We start from the raw sequence: 21090 nt of genomic DNA on the forward strand, positions 1-21090 counted from the left end.
CATGGGAAAACTTCATGGTGTTCTTTTCCAGGGGAATCTGAACGTGGCCCGAGAAAGAAATGCTTAACAGTCTCTCGGTTACATTTAAAGACGTTCTTATGCATTAGCCACATATCCTGTAAAATTCACAAGGCAAACGACAGGGCATGTTGGAGCTGCCTGCACATACCCAGCCCTCCCAGCCCACCCCCAAGGGTAACAGAAAAGGTGGAGGAAGTGGACAGAACAGGAGCGCCGGAGCCCACGGCGGCTGAGGCTGGACGGGGGTGGGGCTTCACCCACTTTCCTCTTCACTGCTGTGTCTTTCTGCAGTAAGAAGTTTAAACAAAAATAAATACGATTCTGTGGTTCAGGACATGCTTCCTGATGGACGGGGACAAGGAGGCACCTCGGCCAGGTCCATCCAGCCAGCCGCTCACCTCCCGGACTTCAGCCTCATCAACCGTGGGGCAGAACTCCTTAATGCCCATGTCCACATGTGCTTCTCATATGTCCCGCCACGTATGTGTCCCACGGGGTTCCACAAAGGACAGAAAGGCGGGGCTGGCGGTCACAGAGCAGCGGGCTAACACTGGAGCTGTGCAGCCATGCGCTCTAACGGGGCCAGTCCAGAGGCGGTTCTGGACCTCTGTGGCTTGTGCACAAGTGACATTAATCACAGGATTTCAAACAAAGAATTCATGCCGGATCACGGAGGAGCGTGGTCTGCGCATGTCCGACACTCACGTGTGCGATGGGAGGTAGCCACGGCCCTGGTGTCTAGCTCCCCCGGGGAAGCCAGACCAGTGTTTAATTCACATTCTCACTTGTCCCACAGCCCAGTTTCCTTCAGGCCTGGAAGGGAGGCTCCCCAGTTTCTGAGGATGTGATTTCAGCTCGTGTCTAGAATGACCTGTACTAAACGCTCATGGAGCAATCACTTTCAGTTAAGAGGGGACTGGGCTCCTGAAACGGGAGCCACCATTACCGTGGGCTGGCTGTCAGGGGCATACCTGGCCCCGGAGCCCACGAGGAACCTCATGCTTTCCCAGCTGTCCCCTCCTGCAGGGAGCATGGCACCATCTCCGGGAAACCGGGTCTCAGCGCTTATGGCTTTCTTTCCACTTAAGCAATGTTCCCCTCCACCTGCACCCCAGAGGCAGACAAAGGCAGGGGGAGGCGACAGGTTCCAAAGTGACGTCTTAGTTTCTGCTCCTGAAACTCAGTGTCATCAGAGGTTGTCGAAACTTCAGGGGAGAAATTGCTAGAGGCTGACATTTTTATGGCGACCGCGCCCCTGCACTCCTGGCTTTTGTTCGTTGAACAGGAATAAATGAGTTATCCTTACGGTATCAAACAATTTCCTCAGCTCAGTTACCTGTCACAAAACAAACATTTCAAAGGAAAGGATCCAATTCCCTCAGCTCAGCCCCAGGTGCAGCGCTGGCCAGACACACCTGGGGAGGCACCTGCCGCGATCCCGCCCGCAGCACAGGAGGCCCCACGATGCGCAGCCCGGCATGCACCCTCAGGGCACCTCTGTCTGGCTGACAGGGAGTTTCTACACCTCCATGTGTTCTTGAAAAACGTCCACAGCCCGTCTTCCCAGCTCCTGGGGATCGATGGCAGGAAGCTCGTATTCCTTCCCGCGCCACCCTGGCCACACCAGATTCTCCTGCTGCGGGGAGAACAGGGCTGCGTCTGGTGCCTTTGCCTGAACCTGAGCGTTCGTCCCCTTTGCCAAATGTCTGAGTCTGTGAGGAAGGGGGCAGAATGCCCGTCTAGGGTTTTCACTATGGCTGGTTCCTCAATCTGAGCCTGGAACACGTCCGGTGAGACACTAAGCGTAATCATGCTCTGTTTCAAACATCACTACAGGGGCGCGTGGGTGGCCACCCAGTTAAGCGACCAAGTCTTGATCTCAGCTCAGGTCATGACCTCAGGGTTGTGAGATCAAGCCCCGCATTGGACTCCCTGCTGGGCACAGAGCCTACCTTAAAAAACAAAACAAAACAAAACAAAAAACATTGCAGAAATTCTTCCTCGAAAAACCTGGAAGATGAGGAGCCAAAGGCAAAGTCTGAATTTTATGGATTAAGGGATTAAATTTTTCTGTAAATAAGGCTAAAACATAAAAATCAGGTTTTCTTTTCTATAAAACTTGTAAAATCCTTATTTAAGCACGTATATAAAATTTTAAGTTTAGCCTTTTAGGAAAAGGAAAGGTTCTGACTCACAAGTGTACATAGAGGGATCAGACTCCTTTCTAGGCCACCCTGAGTAAGAATGCAGAATTCACAGGGGTTGGATGATGATGTTAAAAACGGGTCTGGGGGACGCGTGGGTGGCTCAGTTGGTTAAGTGACTGCCATCGGCTCGGGTCATGATCCTGGAGTCCTGGGATCGAGTCCCGCATCGGGCTCACTGCTCGGCAGGGAGTCTGCTTTTCCCTCTGACCCTCCCACTTCTCATGCTCTCTCTCTCTCATTCTCTCTCTCTCAAATAAATTAAAAAAAAAAATCTTTAAAAAAATAAAATTAAATAAAAATAAAATTAAAACGGGTCTGGGAAAAGGCAAAACATGTTACAAGCACCTACAGCAGACGGAACGGTTCACGGACGTTCCCTCTCTGACACCTCGGCCCCACTTCCCACTCGCCATGTTTTAAGCAGCCTTGAGGATGGATTTGCAACTGTGACAGAAACCCCTTGTCACCCGAAGCCAGAGAAGGACCAGACAACCCGATGCACAGCGTCCTGGCGCCTGGCTGTGCCCAAACACGTAGCTGGTCCCCCACCCCCAGGCCAGTCATGGCCCCAGCCGCCACTATGGGGCCTCGAGCCTGCACCACAGGAGACAGAGAAGCGGCCTGCGCAAACCCCCGTTCCCTACAGAGGAGCAGGCCACACCCAGTGCTTATAGGGTGACATGGCTGAAGCCGGTGACAACCAAACAAAAACAAAGTCCTTATTTTTTCTCAGTAACAAACAATCATAAATTATTCCAAAGCTCGAAGCCTATCACCCAGACTGCTCCACGGTAGGAGAAAGAGAACACGGAGTAGCCACATGTGCACCCCCATACCCGTTTCCCAGCTGTCAGCTTGTTTGTTCTGAGCACATCATGACAATGCCAAGGGTCACGAGTGTGGTGAGAGGCTGAGGACCGATGGTGGGGGCAGGAAGGGGTGCTGACCACACGATCCCCAGCGTTGTGGGCCCATAGCCCGTTCCGGGAATGGGCCTGCCTGATCCCATTCTGTCCTGCACGGTGGCCACTGGGCATGTGGAAGGTGGTCTGCGTGAGGCAGGACCTGCACTTTCCAGGTGTTTAGTTTCAACGTGAATGACCACTGACGGGACAGAGCAGGACACAGCAGGCACACAGGTTCCCAGACAGGACAGTGTCAGTGGCAGGACCCTGGCTGCCACTCCCATGGGCCTGGTATCTACTGATAATGAGCACCAGGTAGGCACAGAGCGCCGCACAGGGGGCTCTGCCCACCTCCCCTGCACAGAGAGCCAACCCCGCCATGCGCTCCGTCTGCCCCACTTCCCGCAGCTTACATTTTCAGACCCTTGACAGATGTGGGGCCGGGCCAGCTCCGTGGCGATGACCTTCAGGTGCGGCTGGAGGGCCTCCCTAGAGCAGCCTCGGATGACGGAAGCGAGGACCAGGAGGCTAGAGGGGGAGGGCGACTTCTTCAGCGCAGATAAGATGAGCTTCAGAAACACTTCTGGGCTGACGAAGGCCCCAATGAGCTCTGCAGACCTGGCACACTGCGCGAGAAGACGGGGCTGACTGGCCGCCCACCGTGCAGCCCTCGGCCCTCCTGCACCTGCCTGCCGGGCTCCCAGTGCAGCACACGCAGCCCTGCAGAGGGTCTGCCCCGCGTGTGGGCCATAGGAAGTCCCCATGGCCCTTAGAGCTTCCGCGGGGGCCTGGTTCCCAGGATGGTCAGATCCTAGCGGGGCCTCATGCCCCTCCTCCGCTGCCAGTGACCAGGCTTGTTATGAACACATGGCCACATGCTGGCACCCGCATGTCGTGGGCCCCACGCGGGATGGTCACAACAGCGGGCCTCGGGCAGCAGCCAATCTCTAAAAGACACTTGCTACGTGATTCCTGTTCTACGTTGTTCCCAAATGACATCATATGGGGACATTGCCCAGTGTGCGAGGCCAATGTCATGGGCCCACGTGTCCTCCGGGCAGGTGTGAGCATCCCTGCACACACCAAAGTGAGGTCCACGTGGCCCATTGCTCAGCAAAGGCGTCCAGTGGCCAAGCTCAGGGGGCAGGGTGGACCAGGGAAGCAAACCCAGCTAGGCTCCCCTCCAGTATCTACGCACGCGGTGGTGCTACCCGGCAGCCAATGGGCGGGTGGCAGCGAGAACTGGCAAGGAGATGTCGGCTGCCACGGGCTGGGCTGGGAGTCCCTGCCTGGCTTTCCTTGCAGAGCCCATGGGCACACGAGTGCCATCAGAGCCAGGAAGGTGCCCTGCCTGCCCCGGTGAGGCTCACAGGGACTGTCTGTCCAAGGCGCGGCTAGTGCGCTCGTGTAATCCGCCTGGGGGTTTGATGCCCTGAACAGTGACCTTTACGTGCTGCCCTTTGCGGGCACAGAAAACAAATCTGTGTGGCGGGGGATGTGAGTAGGGGCAGTGGGGGCGGACGCCAAGACCCAAGGGGATCTCCTGGTGACCTGAACGTGACCTCAACTGCGGTGGCAGTTCCACATGGCTCACATTTATCTAGACCCGCAGACCCACGACCTGACACGGGGGAATGCTACCACGGGAGCGACACTACTAACGTGATCAGAAGAAGGCAACTCACGTTGCTGACCACGGTGCTGTCATCATCAGCACACGCTAGGTGCAGGGCTCGGAGGATGACGTCCAGGTGCTGCGTCATGTGGTCCTCGGCATGCAGCAGCAGCACCACCAGCAGCTGCGCTGCCTTCACTCTGGTCCCCACCACCCAGTCGGTGATGTCGTGGCACACGGCAGGAAGGATCTTGGACAGGTTTCTGAAGACGAGCTCCCGACAGCCCAACACGGGGCGGTTCTCTGGAGGTGGAAAGAACAAGCCGGGAAATTCCCATGTGAAACCACCATGGGTCCTGGGGAAGCAGACTCACCACACGTCCCTTGTTTAAGGGGCATCTACATGCTTCACTCTGACATCTTCAAAGCGCAAACCAACTCTGAAGGCAGAAATGAAGACCCAGTGTCCTCGCTGAGCTTAAAATTTTTATACAGAGGGGTGTCTGGGTGGCTCAGTGGGTTAAAGACTCTGCCTTCAGCTCGAGGCATGATCTCAGGGTCCTGGGATCAAGCCCTGCATCAGGCTCACTGCTTGGCGGGGAGCCTGCTTCCCTTCCTCTCTCTGCCTATCTCTCTGCCTACTTGTGATCTCTGTCAAAAAAAAAAAAAAAAAAAAAATTTGTACAGAGAGATGTGTAAGGGACACACAATAAAAATACACGAAGTGCCTCATTTGCTAAGTTTGGACAAACGGACACACACCTCGAACTACGGCTGTCACCAGGACGCAGATGCACCCATCACCCCAAAGCTCCCTGCGCCCCTGCAGCGCCCTCAGGACTCCCCGCCCACTCGGGAGGCCGTGCTCCGTTTCCTGTCACTGCAGATGGACCATCTCTGGGCAGAACTGCAAGGTCCACACTTGAGTTGGCCCGACTCCCTTCCCCGCACGATGATCCCAGGGCCATCACGTGGCAGTGTGCCTTCATCCCTCTGCCTGTTCGTCCCCTGCTGACGGGCCTCAGGCTGCTTCCTGGGCTGGGCTGTTGTCAATAAATCTGCGAGGAGCACTGCACACAAGCCTGTGTGGCCACGGCGGCTGCTCCTGATGCTGAGCGCCCACGGCTACGTCTGCTAGGTTCCACAGGAGGCAGCATTTGATTGAAGAAACTGCCAAGCGGTTTTGGGAAGTGGCTGCCCAGTTTCCTGTCCCCACTGAGGGGCAGGGGCTCAGCTCCTTTGTGCCCTCAACCGCACCTGGGTGGCCAGTCACCAGTGAAAGGCACCGAGAGCATGTGCAGCACCCGCCATGGCTTCACGCTCGCTTCCTAACATGCTTACTTGTATCTCTGTTGGTGAGGTGCCCTAAAAAAGTCTTCCTGCCCACTGAAAAACTGGATTGTTTCTAAAGTTTATTTATTTATTTTTAGTGATCGATGCTGAAAGACCATCCTTTCGCCACTGAATAGTCATGGGGCCTGTCCAAAACTGGCTGTCCATGGATGTGGGCCTCCACTTCGGTTTGCGTGACCTCCCTGCCATTGCTCTCCGCACGCCAGCCCCTCAGCCAGCAACCCTGTGCTCTTGGTCTGCGGACTACTCTGAAACAGGAAGTGCTAGCCTCTCAACTTGGCTCTTCACTGTCAAAGTCCTGGTGGCCCCAGGTCCTCAGCATTTGCATGGGATTTTACAATGTTTGTCAATTTCTACAAAAAGGGCTTCAAACATTTTGATTAAAGGTTTGATCTTAAAAAATCAAAACTCAGTTCTCAAACTATTCCAAAAATAGAAATGGAAGGAAAACTTCCATGAAGCTAGCACTGTCCTGATTCCAAAATGAGAGAAAGACTCCAAACACACAAAAAAGAGAACTACAGGCCAATATCCCTGACGAAACTGGACACAAAACTCTTCAACGAGTAGTAGCAAACCTAATCCAACAATATATTTAAAAACTCCTGTGGTGCCTGGGTGGCTCAATTGGTTGATCAGACGGCTCATGATTTGGACTCAGGTCATGATCTCAGGGTCCTGGGATCGAGCCCCACATCCCACTTTCTGCTCAGCGGGGAGCCCGCTTCTCCCTCTCTCTGCCTGCTGCTCTGCCTACTTGTGATCTCTCTCTTTCTCTGTCAAATAAATTTAAAAAATCTTTAAAAACAAAACAAAACAAACAAGTAAAACAACTACAACAGCAACAACAAAACCAACCCTCATTCACCATGCTCAACTGGGATTTATTCCTGGGCTGCAAGGGTGGTTCCATATTTGCAGATCAATCAATGGGATACCTGACATCAACGAGGGAAAGGACAAGCAGCATCTGATCCTCTTGATACACGCAGAAAAAGCATCTGACAAAGTACAGCATCCAGTCACGGTAAAAACCCGCAACAGAGTGGGGTGAGAAGGGACAGAGCACAGCATAATTGTGAGGAAGAAGTGAAACTTCCCGATTTGCAGATGACATGATGCTCCCTGTACAAAACCCCAAAGGCTCCACCAAAACACTGAGACACAACTGGCGACATAGCAGTTCCATAACGTCACAGAGTACAAAATCGAAGTACAGACGCCTGCTGCATCTCCATACATTGACAATGACACAGAGGAGAGAGAGATGCAGAAAGCAATCCCACTTACAGCTACACCAAAAATAATAAAATATCTGGGAAGAAACCCGGCCATGAAAGACGTGCCCTCTGAAAACTAGAAGACACAGATACAGAAGCTGAAGACGGCACAAAGGAATGGGAACACTTTCCATGCTCATGGGCTGGAAGAACAAATATTGTTAAAATGCCTATACTAATCTTCACATTTCAGGCAATCCCTATCAAAATACCAAGGGCACTTTTCACAGAGCTGGAACAAACGATCCTACAACATGTGTGGAACCACGGGACACCCCGACGAGCCAAAGCAACCTTGAAAAAGAAAAGCAAGGGGAGCCTGGGTGGCTCAGTGGATTAAGCCTCTGCCTTCGGCTCAGGTCACGATCTCAGGGTCCTGGGAACAAGCCCCGCATCGGGCTCTCTGCTCCGCAACCAGGGAGCCTGCTTCTCCATCTCTCTCTGCCTGCCTCTCTGCCTATTGATCTCTATCAAATAAATAAATAAAATCTTAAAAAAAAAAAAAGAAAACAAAAAAGAAAAAGAAAAGCAAAGCTGGAAGCATCTCAATTCTAGAGACTGAGTTCCAGTATTCTATTATTCTAGATTATTCTGTTCTATTCTTCTATTGCAGAGCGGTAGTGATCAAAAACTGAAATGTACGGCACAAAACCAGACACAGAGCAACAGAACTGAACAGATAGGCAGGAACCCACAACTCGATGGTCAGTTCACCTTCGACAAAGCAGGAAAGAGCATCTGATGGGAAAAGGACAGTCTCTTCAACAAATGGCATTCGGAAAACCAGACGGCGACACGCTGAAACTGGGCCAGTTTATTATACCACACAGAATGAATTCAAAATGAATGGAAGTCCTAAAAGTGAGACCGGAACCATAAAATCCTAGAAGGGAGCACAGGCAGTAACTCTCTGATGAGCTGCAGCAGCATGTTTCTAGACCTGGCTCGTGAGGCCGGGGAAACGGAAGCACAATAACTACTGAATAAACGGCCTCGCAACAGAAAGCTTCCACACGGCCAAGGAAACAACCAACAAAACTAAAAGGCAACCTACAGGAAGGGAGAAGATATTTGCAAATGACATCTCTGATAAAGGGTTAGTATCCAAAGTGTATAAAGAACTGATACAACCCCACACCCAAAAAGGCAACAATCCAATAAAAAAAACGGACAGAAAAGGTAAAGCGACATTTCTCCAAAGAGGACAACCGGAGGGCCAGCAGCCACATGGGAGAGGCTCGACATCACTCATCATCAGGGACATGCGAGTCAGAACCACCAGGAGGTACCACCTCGCACCTGTCGCAGCGGAGAAAATCAACAACAGAAGCAATGACGGTGTCGCGAGGGTGCAGAGGAAGGGGAGCCGGGTGCGCAGCTGGTGGGACAGCAAGCCGGGGCAGCCAGCCTGGAAACACTGTGCAGCTTCCTCAGAAAGTTCAAAGCAGAGCTACCGCACGACCCCGCAGTTGCACTATTGGGTATTTACCAAGAAACCCCACAAAAATACTAACTCAGTGGGAGATATGCATGCCTATGTTTACAGCAGCATTATCTACAGAAGCCAAGTTATGGAAGCAGCCCAGGCGTCCACTGACATGAATGCGTAAAGAAGATGCAATGCATACGCACGCACACTTGCAGACACACTCACACACATTCTCACATACATGCACACCTGCCCATTCTCACGTGCACACACACTCTCTGACCTGCGCACACTCACACCTGCACACATTCACATGCACACACACTCACACCTGCACACACTCACTCACATGTATACTTGCGAGCACACACACACACTCAAATATTACTCAGCCATAAAAAGGAATGAACTCGGGGCGCCTGGGTGGCTCCGTGGGTTAAGCCTCTGCCTTCGGCTCAGGTCATGATCTCAGGGTCCTGGGATCAGGCCCCACATTGGGCTTCCTTGCTCTCTGCCTGCCTCTCTGCCTACTTGTGATCTCTGTCAAATAAATAAATAAAATCTTTAAAAAAAAAAAAAGGAATGAACTCTTGCCATCTGCAATGATAGGAACGGAACTAGAGCGTATCATGTGAAGTGAAATCAGTCAAGAAAGACACCGTATGATCTCACTCATCTGTGGAATTTAAGAAACAAACAAGTGAGCAAAGGGGAAAAAAGAGAGACAAACCAAGAAACAGACTCTTAACTCTAGAGAACCAAGTGACGGGGGCAAGAACAGTGGTGGGAGGGGGAGGGGTGACTGCATCAGATGGGAATTATGGCGTGTGCTTGTCATGAGGAGCACGGGGTGACACAGGCAAGTGTCGAGTCCCCCTGTCATACACCAGAATCCAGCAGAACACTCTACGTTAAGTCCTTGTAATTAAAATAAAAACTTGATAAGAAATTCTTAATTAAAAAACTCTAAAGATAGAAATGAAACCATAGGGACACCTGGGTGGCTCAGTGGGTTAAAGCCTCTGCCTTTGGCTCAGGTCATGATCCTAGGGTCTTGGGATCGAGCCCCGCATCGGCCTCTCTGCTCAGCGGAGAGCCTGCTTCCTCCTCTCTCTGCCTGCCTCTCTGCCTACTTGTGATCTCTGTCTGACAAATAAATAAATAAAATCTTAAAAAAAAAAAAAAAAAGAAATGAAACCATGACAGGTCAGAGTTTAGAGTGTTCAATAAAAGCAACACTTTGTACCACAAGACCCCATCTTCATTTTTTTCCCTGTTACTTTTCTATTTTTATGCTATGTTAGAAAATTCGTTCTAATGATTCTATGTTGTTTATGTGCGCCTGTTAACAAACAAGCAAACAATACTACTCTACCTGATGGCGTATCCACTGTCGGATGAAGGGACATGAAACAGGGCAGCTGGTGGCACAAGCTTGGGGACACGAGGGCCTATGTGGCAAGTGCAAGGAAACACGGGGCCTCACTAGGTCTGTGTCCTAAAGCCACCGTTCTGACTATATAATGGAGCAGAAAGGACAATGTTCTGTTAGACCCAGGCTTAGCATACTGGGACCCAGAAGCTACACCTGGCTGGCCACCCGTTTCTGGGAATCAAGTGACTGTGGAATGCAGCCACATGCGCTCAGTCGCTCTTGTCTAGGGCCACAGTGACGTCACTATTATGGATGTGGCCTCCTACGCCTGATACACTGACCATATGGCCCTTCACAGAAAAAGTCAGCCACTCCCCATTCTAGACTCCAGAGTTGGACTTTCCAGCATGGTAGCCACTGGCCACACACAGCTCGAGTTTCTCAAGCTTAAACACAATTCTTCTTGGTCCCATGAAGCACATCTCAAACACTTGGAGCCACCCGTGGGGCCAGGGGTACTGTCCCGATGGCAAACAGAGAACGTTCCTGTCATTGCTCTAGTTCAGCACTGCATCAAAAGAACACTCGAGAATCCAGGGTATGATTTCAAGCAGCTAACAGAACAGAGCAGCATTACGAACTATGGGCTCTTAGTACCATAATTAATACTATGACGAGCATCTTTGTATCTAAGTCTGTGTATTTCTGATAACTTGGACAAGACCCTAAAAATGGTCAGAGACCAGGCCCAGTGTCCTGACACGCAGGAAGCCTGTCCCATCTACCCACGTCTACCTGCACCCCTCAACCTCCACATACTTATTTGCCCACAAGCAGAGTATGAACTTAGCTCAGCATTACTTAAAAAGCATTTTTTTTTGTTTTTCTTTCCAAAAATGTAATGCAAAACCAAAGTTAAAAAACAACCAACCGGGCGCCTGGGTGGCTCAGTGGGTTAAAGCCTCTGCCTTCGGCTCAGGTCATGATCCCAGGATCCTGGGATCGAGCCCCACATCAGGCTCCCTGCTTAGCAGGGAGTCTGCTTCCTGCCCCCCCCCCCCCCCCGCTGCCTGCCTCTCAGCCTACTTGTGATCTCTGTCAAATAAATAAAATCTTTAAAAAATAAAACAAACAAAAAAACAACCAACCTACCAAGTAGTTCTGAAGAGAACAAAGAGCTAAGCCCCCAGGGATCCCGCCCTCCCTCCATGCCCGGTTGTTCCTGTCGCTCTCCCCTCAGCATGTGCGGCGCAGCTCTGGTGACGGCAGGTCTTTGTGGTACACAGGGTGCCCACCAGCCCCGGGGACACAGGCAGCTTCCACACAGCGCACAGCTACGACCCATGTATACATGAACCATTCCTGATCCTGGGAGAGCTTCTGGGAAGTGGGTGTTGCGGGGGACAGGCGATGTTTCCTTTATTTACATTTAGGTCAAAGCTGTGCTCAGACACAGACAAGGATCATGAACACCAGGCTGATTCAACCACTCAGTTCCTAGGGTGAATTCAAACACCCGGCACCTAGGAGTGTCCAAAGCAGTCATTTCCCAAATCATCAGTTTGGCAGAAGAAAGTCTCGCTCCCTCTGAGCGTGTGTTATCGCAACACGGCTTCCTCACGAATACATAAACAGAACGGGAGGTAGAAGCGGTAAGGATTTTACTGGTATCCAGAACCATTCAGAACCAAATGGCAATGACATGGAACATATCAGGTAGCGAGCACAGAGGCCTGTGGCCAGGGCAGCCCCACACCCAGCACTAGCCTCAGCAGCTCCCATGTTCAAGATGTTCAACCCAGACGTGCCTCATACCACTGCCCTTCCGGCAGCCTGCTGTCAAGGTGCCCGTCTTCCCGTGTGGTGGGCAGCACTGGCAGCCTCAGGGTGCAGCAGCTCCAAGGCCCATCACACGAGGGCATCCCTGGAGATTGAGGCTCTGCAGGAGAAGGGGCCACTGAGGTGCCGTCTTCTGTGCCGTGGGGCAGGGAGCCACCAGGAAACGCTCACTGAACACCAACAGTTTGCTAATACTGACACAGCTTCTGCGGGTCTCCTGGAAACAGCTTTACGAGGTGTCATCTATGTGTCATCGAAGCTACTTCTGAGTGCACACACAGTCTCAGGCTGCTTGCCGCTTGCCAGGGTCCCCATGCTGCTGGAGGTCAGCCCCTCACCGCCCCCCGCCCCCCGCAGCCACGGGTCTGCCTTCCCTGCCGACAGTTCCATCTTTGCTAGAGATCTCATAGGAATGAGCTTTTTCACTAAACATGACGTTCCTGAGCTTCATTCGTGTTGCAGCATGTATCTGAATTTCATTCCTGCTCAGGCTGAGCGCTGCAGCACGGGATGGACAAACACAGTTTGCTGACCCAGGTTCCACTGCTGGACCTTCGGTTGTTCCCAAACCCTTTCCTAAAACTCTTTTCGTTTGCATTGTGGCATCACACTGTAATGTTTGCGTTGTTCTGTCTTTCTAGCAGCAACATGTGCAGGTCCTGTCTCCCCATGTCTGGGGCCTCTCCGTATGGGATTACTGTTGATTTTAAAAAACAACGCAAGGTCAGTGTTTCTGTCTGTCCTGGAAAATGAGGAAGCCCCAGAGGCCTAGCGATGATTAACTTCTTCTGCCCAGAGTCCAAACTACAACTCAGCCACTATCTCCTCATCTTTTGTTTGAAAACATAATTGCAGTACTTCCGCAAGCAACAAGCATGCAGAAACAGTGCCAGCGGACGAGTCGGCGGAGGGGCGGGCAGCGGGCATGGCGGGTGGGCTCGGCCCACAGAACCAGCTGCGGTTCTATAGCTTTGCTCACTCTCACTACAAGTAGACCAGATGCAAATCCTCATAAAGCCAATTTGTTTTCATAATTGAAACAAAATTAAATATGATGGCAATAGAAGTTGCTTAACTTTGGTAGAAACCAGCGGTGAAGGTCAGGAGCAATACAGCCGTCCCACGTCACCGGAGGAGGGAATGCCATCCATAAAGGTGGGCTGGGAAGGAAAGTCAGAACCAGCTGGGTGTCAAGACTCTGTCTGTATACGCAGGAGGCGAGAGGCTCTAGGAACTGTGACTGCTCAGGTCTGAGGGTCAGAGTTCAAACCCTTGCTCAAAGCCCAAGTGAGCTTTGTCTTCCCCTTCAGGTGCCCCTGATTCCTCCTAAGGGCATTTTTTTGGATCAGCTTAGCTGAAACGTTATCACTGATCTGGGCAGGTGCCCGAGGCAGGACTGAAACCCCACCCCCCCAAGAGCTTTGCACAGTCCCTGCCATCATGAGGAGTGTGAGCCCTGCCTGGGGGGGGCCACCAGGCCTGTAGGTGACACCCCAGGTGCAGACAGCAGTAGCCTGAGATGAGTCCTGATTCCAGGGGAGGGAGGGCTGTGGTCTGGGGATGGGCAGAGCACCGCCCCCCCATCCCCGCTCCCACGACAGCGCCTGAGTTTTAACTCAAGGAGAGGTCAACAAAAACCCTGACTAAGCTGGGCCAGAAGCAGATGGAACATTAGCTCGGATTGGTTTTGCACGGTTAGACAAAGTATAATTTAATTGCAAGCAGAAAAAGAGATCATCAAAAAAAAATTTTTTAACCAAGTTTATCGAAGTCAGATGGCAGGTCTACCCATACTATGTATTTACAAACCACCATACACCGGCAGGATGACACTGGGTGCTCTGCACGAGGTTCCAGCTGTTTGCAAAGCAGGGGTATTTCACAAATGACCAGAGACTGACCTCCTTGAAGAAATGGAGGCTCCGCAGTGCAGGGGGGAGGGGGCAGCGGGAAGGGTATAAGGGAGGGTCGCCAAGGAGGACCTGAAGCTGCAGGAACCCGAACCTGGCTCAGCTGGATGCAGGTCCTGCAAGCCGCGCCCACCCCTTTGGGGCTGGGGGGCTTTACCCGCTCAAGAAGGAGAAAACCGGGCATGCCCGCAGCCGGAGTGGTGGGGCCCCACCCCTCTCCTGAGCACTCAGTGGGGAGCTACTCTGCTCCCCAGCACCTAAGGCTAGCTCAAGTGGGTAATACTCCACGCCACAGACCCTCACACCACTCACTCCAGTGCAAACCCACCCCCCATCTCTCCTCTGCACAATGTACCTTTTCTGACAACTCCCCCCTCCCCAAATACTTGGGTGAAACAGACCAGCAGAGCAGGTCTGAGCTCTCAAGAGAACGTGAAAACCCTGAAGGGCATAGATCTAAGTTACAATGGTAGTTATTCAAATGGGACTCCACGGATTTCTCAAGTGGGGGAAAAAACCCGACTCCATGCTCTTGCGTCAGAAGATCTGGCAAGCCATTCACCGTTATGAAGAGATGCTTCCCTGTTCACTCAAGCGTCCCCAAGGAAAACAGTTTTAACAGGAGGCTAATTTCCAGCAGAAAGGACCCCGGAACCCGCTGTCACCACCTGATCCCGCTGCTGGCAGTTTGAGGGCACGACGGACGGGCAGATCCTCTCCAAGCATGAACCTGACCTCTGCCCAAGAAGAGCACTTTGTTCAGGGAGGGACTGACTCGGGGACAGTAAATGACACCCTTCTGATCTTCCCAGCACGTAGCTGGGTTTTAAAAGTGCAGTTTCACTTCCGTGTGGGAACAGGAAACTTGTGTTTGTTGAATGGCAAACCGCGTGGTAACAGATGAGGTCCTATGCTACGTGCACCTTGTTTTCCCAGCAAAGTGGGCTCGGGACTCCGACCTGGACTTCTGGCCCCGTGTTTGCACCGAGCCCTGACTGGACAGCACAGGGGCCCGCCTGGCAGCAGTGAACCCAGCACCTCATTCAGTCTGTCCGTCCGCACACTCATGGAAGCATGCAGCGAGAAGCACACAAGGCAGGAGGGGAGTCACCGACCACACCACTCGGAGCGAGGGGGAGCAGGCCCTGCCAAGACCCCGGCTGCCGATAAGCGGGGGACGTCAGAGGGAAGCCAGTCACAGAGAAGGCTCCCAGAACAGATCCGACAGAGGCTGTTACCCAGAATGTATGAACAGTTCTCAAAACTCCATCATAAGATAATAAACAACCCAATTTAACAGTTGAACACACACTTGACCAAGGAAGGGATGGGGACAAGCATGACGTGAGCGCCCGACAGACCCATGTGCTGATGGGGACCGATGGGAACCCTGCCCCCTGCAGGTGGGACACAAACACGCAGCCGGCCACAGACGGGGACAGAAGCAGCTCCCAGCTCCTAGTTAATGAGAGAGTGAACTGAGTTCACACAAAGACAGTACACAAGTGCTCAAATCGCCCGTGTCTGAAATCACCACAACCCAGAAATGACCCAAACGTCCTTTCTCCCAGTCCAAGGTGAGCCACGGCGGATCCACAAAAGGGAATACTCCTGCAGCAAGAAGGCAGCCCCCCCGTAGAGCTTCAGGGCCTGAGTGCCGGGAGCCAGGCAGGCTACAGGCAGCCCGCGTCATGCATGTGACAGCGTCCTGGGACAGACAGAAGGGAGTGCCCGCGGCAGGGCCGGACACGGTCGATGGCTGACAGAATGTCCCAGGTCTTAACAAGTGGCGGTCACACAACGATGCACTTGTCAAACTCTACCTTCAAGACTGAGGATAAAGCTGGCCCGGGGGACAGGGCGCCACAGAGGCGTCCTCACGGCTTTGAGTGACGCTGGAGGATGGGGACCCAAGTCCTGGCCACGGTGCCTCTCTGCCAGCATGCCGCCTGAGCCCGGTCCCCACGGTGCAGCTTGGGAATGCCCTTCTCCTTAGATAGAGACCCCCTCCCACCCCGCTCATTACGCAGACCTGGGGAAGTCTGCACTCACCTGGTGAGGGGTGATGGGCTGGAGGGGGAGTGGCGAAGTCAAGCTTGTCCTTGAGGTCATCCTCATTCTCCCTCTGCCACTGCAGGCCAACCTTCTCCCAGAGGTTGGTGGCCGCGAGCCTGTGAGCACAACACGTGTCAGGGCCAGCAGGTTGTGCAGAGGCTGGGGGGGGGAGGGGGCTGCGGATGAGGCCCTGAGTCTCTCCCCATGGGAGGCAAGGGGTTCGTCTGTAACTGATGTCTATATGTGCGCCCCAGGCACTACAAACAGAAGGCTATTTATAAACCACAGACCTGCAAGTACAACCATGGGGACAAGGTGGGCTTCCAGGAGAGACTTGTGCTCTCAGGGACAGATATCCAGAGAACAAAGGACCCCATGTTTGCAATAGGCCTCTGAGCCCCTTAAAATTGGGGCCTGACAGTCCCCTCAGCACTACAGCCACTTACGCGATCTCAGGTATGTCGTCCTCAAGGCTGCTCAGCAACAGCGGGATGAGCTTGTGAAAGAAGGAGTAGCGGTCGCGCAGGTCCAGCAGCCAGCCCCCCACCACGCTGGTCACCGCCTGCCGCACCTACGTGAGAAGGCAACAGGAGGCTTTAGCTGGGCACCAAGAAGCCGGGCACTGGGCACCCGCCATGCCATCTGTCCAGGCTAGACGCCGGCCTGAGGTCCCAGAGCAGCTCTGTCATCCATGCTGGGCTTGGAAAGAAACTGTCTGGGCCACCTTGTCCTGCTTGTGCAGATCCGTGTCCCTGGGGCATGGCCTGATCCCCTGCCGGCTGAAGCAGAACCACGCTGTAGCCCCAGGCATTGCAGGATGCCTGCCCTCGCAGTCTTCTGTGTGGGACCCTCCCAGCCAGGCTGGGCACTGAAGGCAAGCCCCCAGGAAATGTCAGCTTCCAGAGGCCACGCTGCTAAGCCCTCAGGTCCTGGAGCCCCAGGGCCTCCTGGGGAAGCCAGAAGGGCACCCCAGCTCTGCTGCTGGCGACCTGAGAAGGTGACGTGCATGCTTCTGCCCACTCTGCCTACCATAGGGAAGAAATGAGCTCAGAAAAACACGAGGTACCGAAGGTCTAGCTCCCCAACAGCGGAGCCTGAGGCGGGAATCCAGACGCGCTAAATCATCACAGGAGGGAAGCAGGATGGGGCAGAGGCCAAGGGGAGATGTGGCTCGGCTGAATCCTGGGGGAGCTCAGGAGCACAGTGGCACCACACGGAGGCTGTCCCACCAGGGGCAAGGGCCCAACTACTGGCAGTGTGTGTCTGCTGTTGGCTGGGGCTAACCACGGGAGGAGAAGCTCTTGCAGGGACTGCGGTAAAGTGTGCCCCGGGTGGCACCCAGGTCAGGGTGTGTGTAGGCACTTGGACTTGGGGTGGGCTACTCATTCCTGAAGCCAGCCAGGCAGCTAGACAAGCAGAGTGCACTCTGACCTGCCTGCTGCCTTCTCCGAAGCTCATTCTCCCTTCTGGAAAATGAGAGAATAACAGGACACGTGCCACTGGCTTCTGGCGAGCAGGGAAAACCCCTGGCACAGTGCTCGACTCGCGGGAGGCACCAGGCACCTGGCTCACTCGACGGCCCGCCAGTGTAAACAGCACAGGCAGTGGGAGGCAAACAAGCCTGGGAACAGGCCCCGGGGCACTTGCTACTATTGCAACTTCTTGTATTAAATTAGTTTAAAATACAAAGTTGCAATATGAAATAAAAGGCTGGTTATTAATGACATAAGCATGTAATTAACAATCAAAACCACAACTAAAGATCCCAGAGAATCTCAGATATTCTTTCAACAAAAGCATGCCTGATTAAAGGTCCAAGACCTAGAAACAACTGGACACCTACAACAGCGAGGACAGACTTAGCAAAGAGCGATCTTTCCATGTTGTCCTTGTGCGTGATCCTAGTGGTCCCAAGGCTGCTGCGGATTCAAAGTGCCTCACAGCTAATGTCGTGAGAGGCCCAGGGGTCATTCTTACCATAAAAGTACCTGTAATAAGCAGCACCACACTCGAAGCTCAGCCTACACCACGTGCTGGTGGCACTCGAGAGCTAGGCGGACACCGGAATCCAACTGTGACCGAGTCTGGCGTCAGACAGATGCAGAGTGAGTGGGGCCTCTTTGGGGACAGTGGCAGGCACTCGGGAGGATCAGACCCCAGAGGGCTCTTAACAAAGGTGCGTCCCACTAGCGAGGGGCATCAGGGACCTGCAGGGACCCACAGGAGCCCATCTAGCTGCGTTCACATGGCCCTGACACCCTACCCACATGTTGGCACAACAGGGGGGCCCCATACTCCAGACAGTCACTCTGACATCCCCCAAGACCAGGCTCTTTTGCAGGTTGGAGACTTCATGCATCTCTCCCAGTGAGCTGGGAGAGCCTGGGGGCTGGCCTCCACGTAGCTCCTGAGCTGCATAGATGGGTCTCCCCCAGCCTCAAGAAAGCTGCACACCCCCATTATCATGAGAGTAATTACCCCTTTCTCTCAGCTCAGGAAAACAGCTCTGAGCAGAGTTGCTAAGTAACAGTTTGACTAAGCAGGAAATCCGTCAACTGAGGGGAAAAAAGCGACATGCACTGTGTTCTTACTCTCCTGAGTCAGGTTTACAGATCTAGGATGTTGGGCTGGGGAACCCACACACATCCGATCTGTTAGGTCGGCACACAGAGCCAAGGGGGAACTCACGCACATGAACACGAAAGATGATTTCCCACTCTCCTTTAACTTGGAACATCTCACCTCTGCTTTTTTAGTCAAGGATGAGAGAACTGTCCAGTCCTCATCAGGAGGCCCTCTAGTCCTGCACCCCGCGCTCCGCAGATGCCAACGAAGCACCCATCAGCCCACGGGGCTCTTCACTCCACCTGCCAAGACCCAACGGCAGCCCTGGGCGCCGCCCGCTGGACAAAACCACCTTCTCCAAATTCACTCTCTTGAGCTCGAGCATTTCTGACTTGAGCGTTTGGGGGCCGGGGGAGGCAGCGGGATCTTTCTACCCAGAACCTGTGTGTAAACAACTGTTCCATGAAAGTGGCTCTGCAGAACACCACTCCGGTCACATGCTGACCAAAGGCCTTGGATTTTAAGCATCTTACCTCATTTTAAGTAAGACCCATTTTTAAAATAAAAAAAAGTTTTACTAGTATCAATATTTTATTTTATTTTTTAAACATTTTATTTATTTGACAGAGATCACAAGTAGGCAGAGAGGCAGGCAGAGAGAGAGAGGGGGAGGCAGGCTCCTTGCTCAGCAGAGAGCCCGATGCAGGGCTCAATCCCAGGACCCTGGGATCATGACCTGAGCCAAAGGCAGAGGCTTTAACGCACTGAGCCACCCAGGCACTCCTAGTATCAATATTTTAGTAACAAACCAAATTTTATTTCAAATATATAGTATTCAAATCCTTTTAAAAATTAGCAAAAGGGGCTTCAACAGAATCCGTAACATTTTCATTTTTCAACCTGAAAAAGATTCCGTGTCCTATTTACTAGGCATGCAGCGGATGGGAACAGCCACTGTATTTTTGTTGTTATTCTTCCTTCAGCCTGACATCAGGGGACAGAAAGCGGGAAGGGGGAGGCAGAGAGATCACAACCAGCAAAGCGCACCATCCTGTGCCTCATTTCCCCCCAACCACATATGCTAGGTTTTTCACCGATGTGGTAGAAATCTCGTACCTGCTCTAACAAAAAAATAGCCACAGAGCGTAACCCTTCTCTGACAGAGCAACAGGCTTCTGTTTTTACGATGTTCTGACTGGGCCGAGGATTCTGATACCTGTTCAAGTTCCCTCCAGCAGGACTCCACCCCTGCAGCCCAGAGTTTATAACATCTAATCCCAGAGACTCTCCAAAGCCACCAGAACTGATGGGGGAACACACTCCTCCCCACATGCACCACTCTGTCCCTACACCCCTCATTCCTCAGTACCAGTGAAGTCCTCAGAGCTTGTGAGACTACGTCCCCTGTAAGGGCTGGGGCGGGACCTGCTCATTTCCATGCGTCATTAGGATGCTGCGGAGGGCAGGTGCTGGGAAATGCCTAAAACCTATCCTGGACGCCCGCCGGGCCCCCAGCGGTGGGGCAGGTGGGCCGGTCAAGCTCCAGCGTGCTGAGCTTTCCCAGGCAGGCTCCCATGCAGACACCCATGTAGCTCGCATGTCCCAGGCGCTTTAGCAACAGGGTCAGAGTGCTTTATCCAAACTATAAAGAGCACATACAGTTCTGGCTTCTAGCCAAAACATTACTACCTGCAGTAAAGAGGAGGGGTTCCCGAAGGTAAGTGTGACCCCAGGGCAACCGAGGCCTATAATGAACACATGACTACGGATCACGACAGAACCCTAGCTGGTACTCCTCCACTCCCATGGCACACACAGGGTGAGGTGGGCCTCTCTGGGCCTGGAGAAGCTACCTTACCCCTACCACACTGGGACAACTCCTTTCTACATCCTCAGACATGTCCTGGAGACCTGAGGTGACAAAGCTCCAGAGGGAGAATTCCAGGAGCTACATGGCCCATGCTCTGAGCCCCCATGTCTCCTCGGTGAGCTCTGTGTCTCTCGTACCCTGCTTCCCCATCTGCGAGGTGGAGGTCATCACAGACTCCCTCCATGGAAGGACAACACACACCAAATGGGTCAAAGCACTCAGAGGAAGTGACTTCCAGGTGGCCACTCACTCCGTAGCTCAGTGACCTGGAACACAGTCCAGTGGGCAGAGGAGTTGCGGGACGTTTTCTGCAAGTCACAAAAGCAGTGAGGACCTCACCTTTTGCACAGAGTGTGTTGGGATCCTGACAGCCCTGGGCTGTCCATGAGACTGAGGGTCTATATGTGGCCCAGCCCCTGAAGTCCCAGCAAACATCCACAGCACCAGGACCATGAGGGCCAGAGAGCTGATGCAGATGAAGGAAGGAGGTGTGTGACTTCCCTGCCCACTCGCGGGAAGGAACTTTGTGGTCACCCCACGGACTGGATCCCACATCAGCGTGAAAGACGGTGGGCAGTGGCCACACTGGATTTGAAAACCCACCTCAATCAGCCAGCCCTGGAAATCGTACAGAGCAAACCAAATACCACCGGGAAGAAATGGAAA

The 21090-nt window shown here is 53.0% G+C and overlaps 1 protein-coding gene across 1 annotated transcript in view; it reads right to left on the minus strand.

The window, feature by feature from the left end:
* Window positions 1-21090, minus strand: part of DNAAF5 (dynein axonemal assembly factor 5) — a 43737-nt gene that overhangs the window by 16870 nt on the left and 5777 nt on the right. Inside the window, exons 3-6 of the mRNA XM_045993452.1 lie at window positions 16436-16560; window positions 15987-16105; window positions 4819-5051; window positions 3547-3759 (exon numbers count right to left, since the gene is read on the minus strand). Of these exons, the coding sequence (XP_045849408.1) occupies window positions 3547-3759; window positions 4819-5051; window positions 15987-16105; window positions 16436-16560 (690 nt within the window). The remainder of the gene's footprint in view (window positions 1-3546; window positions 3760-4818; window positions 5052-15986; window positions 16106-16435; window positions 16561-21090) is intronic.

Source organism: Meles meles, chromosome 21 (genome assembly GCF_922984935.1).
Source record: "Meles meles chromosome 21, mMelMel3.1 paternal haplotype, whole genome shotgun sequence".
Lineage (NCBI taxonomy): Eukaryota > Metazoa > Chordata > Mammalia > Carnivora > Mustelidae > Meles > Meles meles.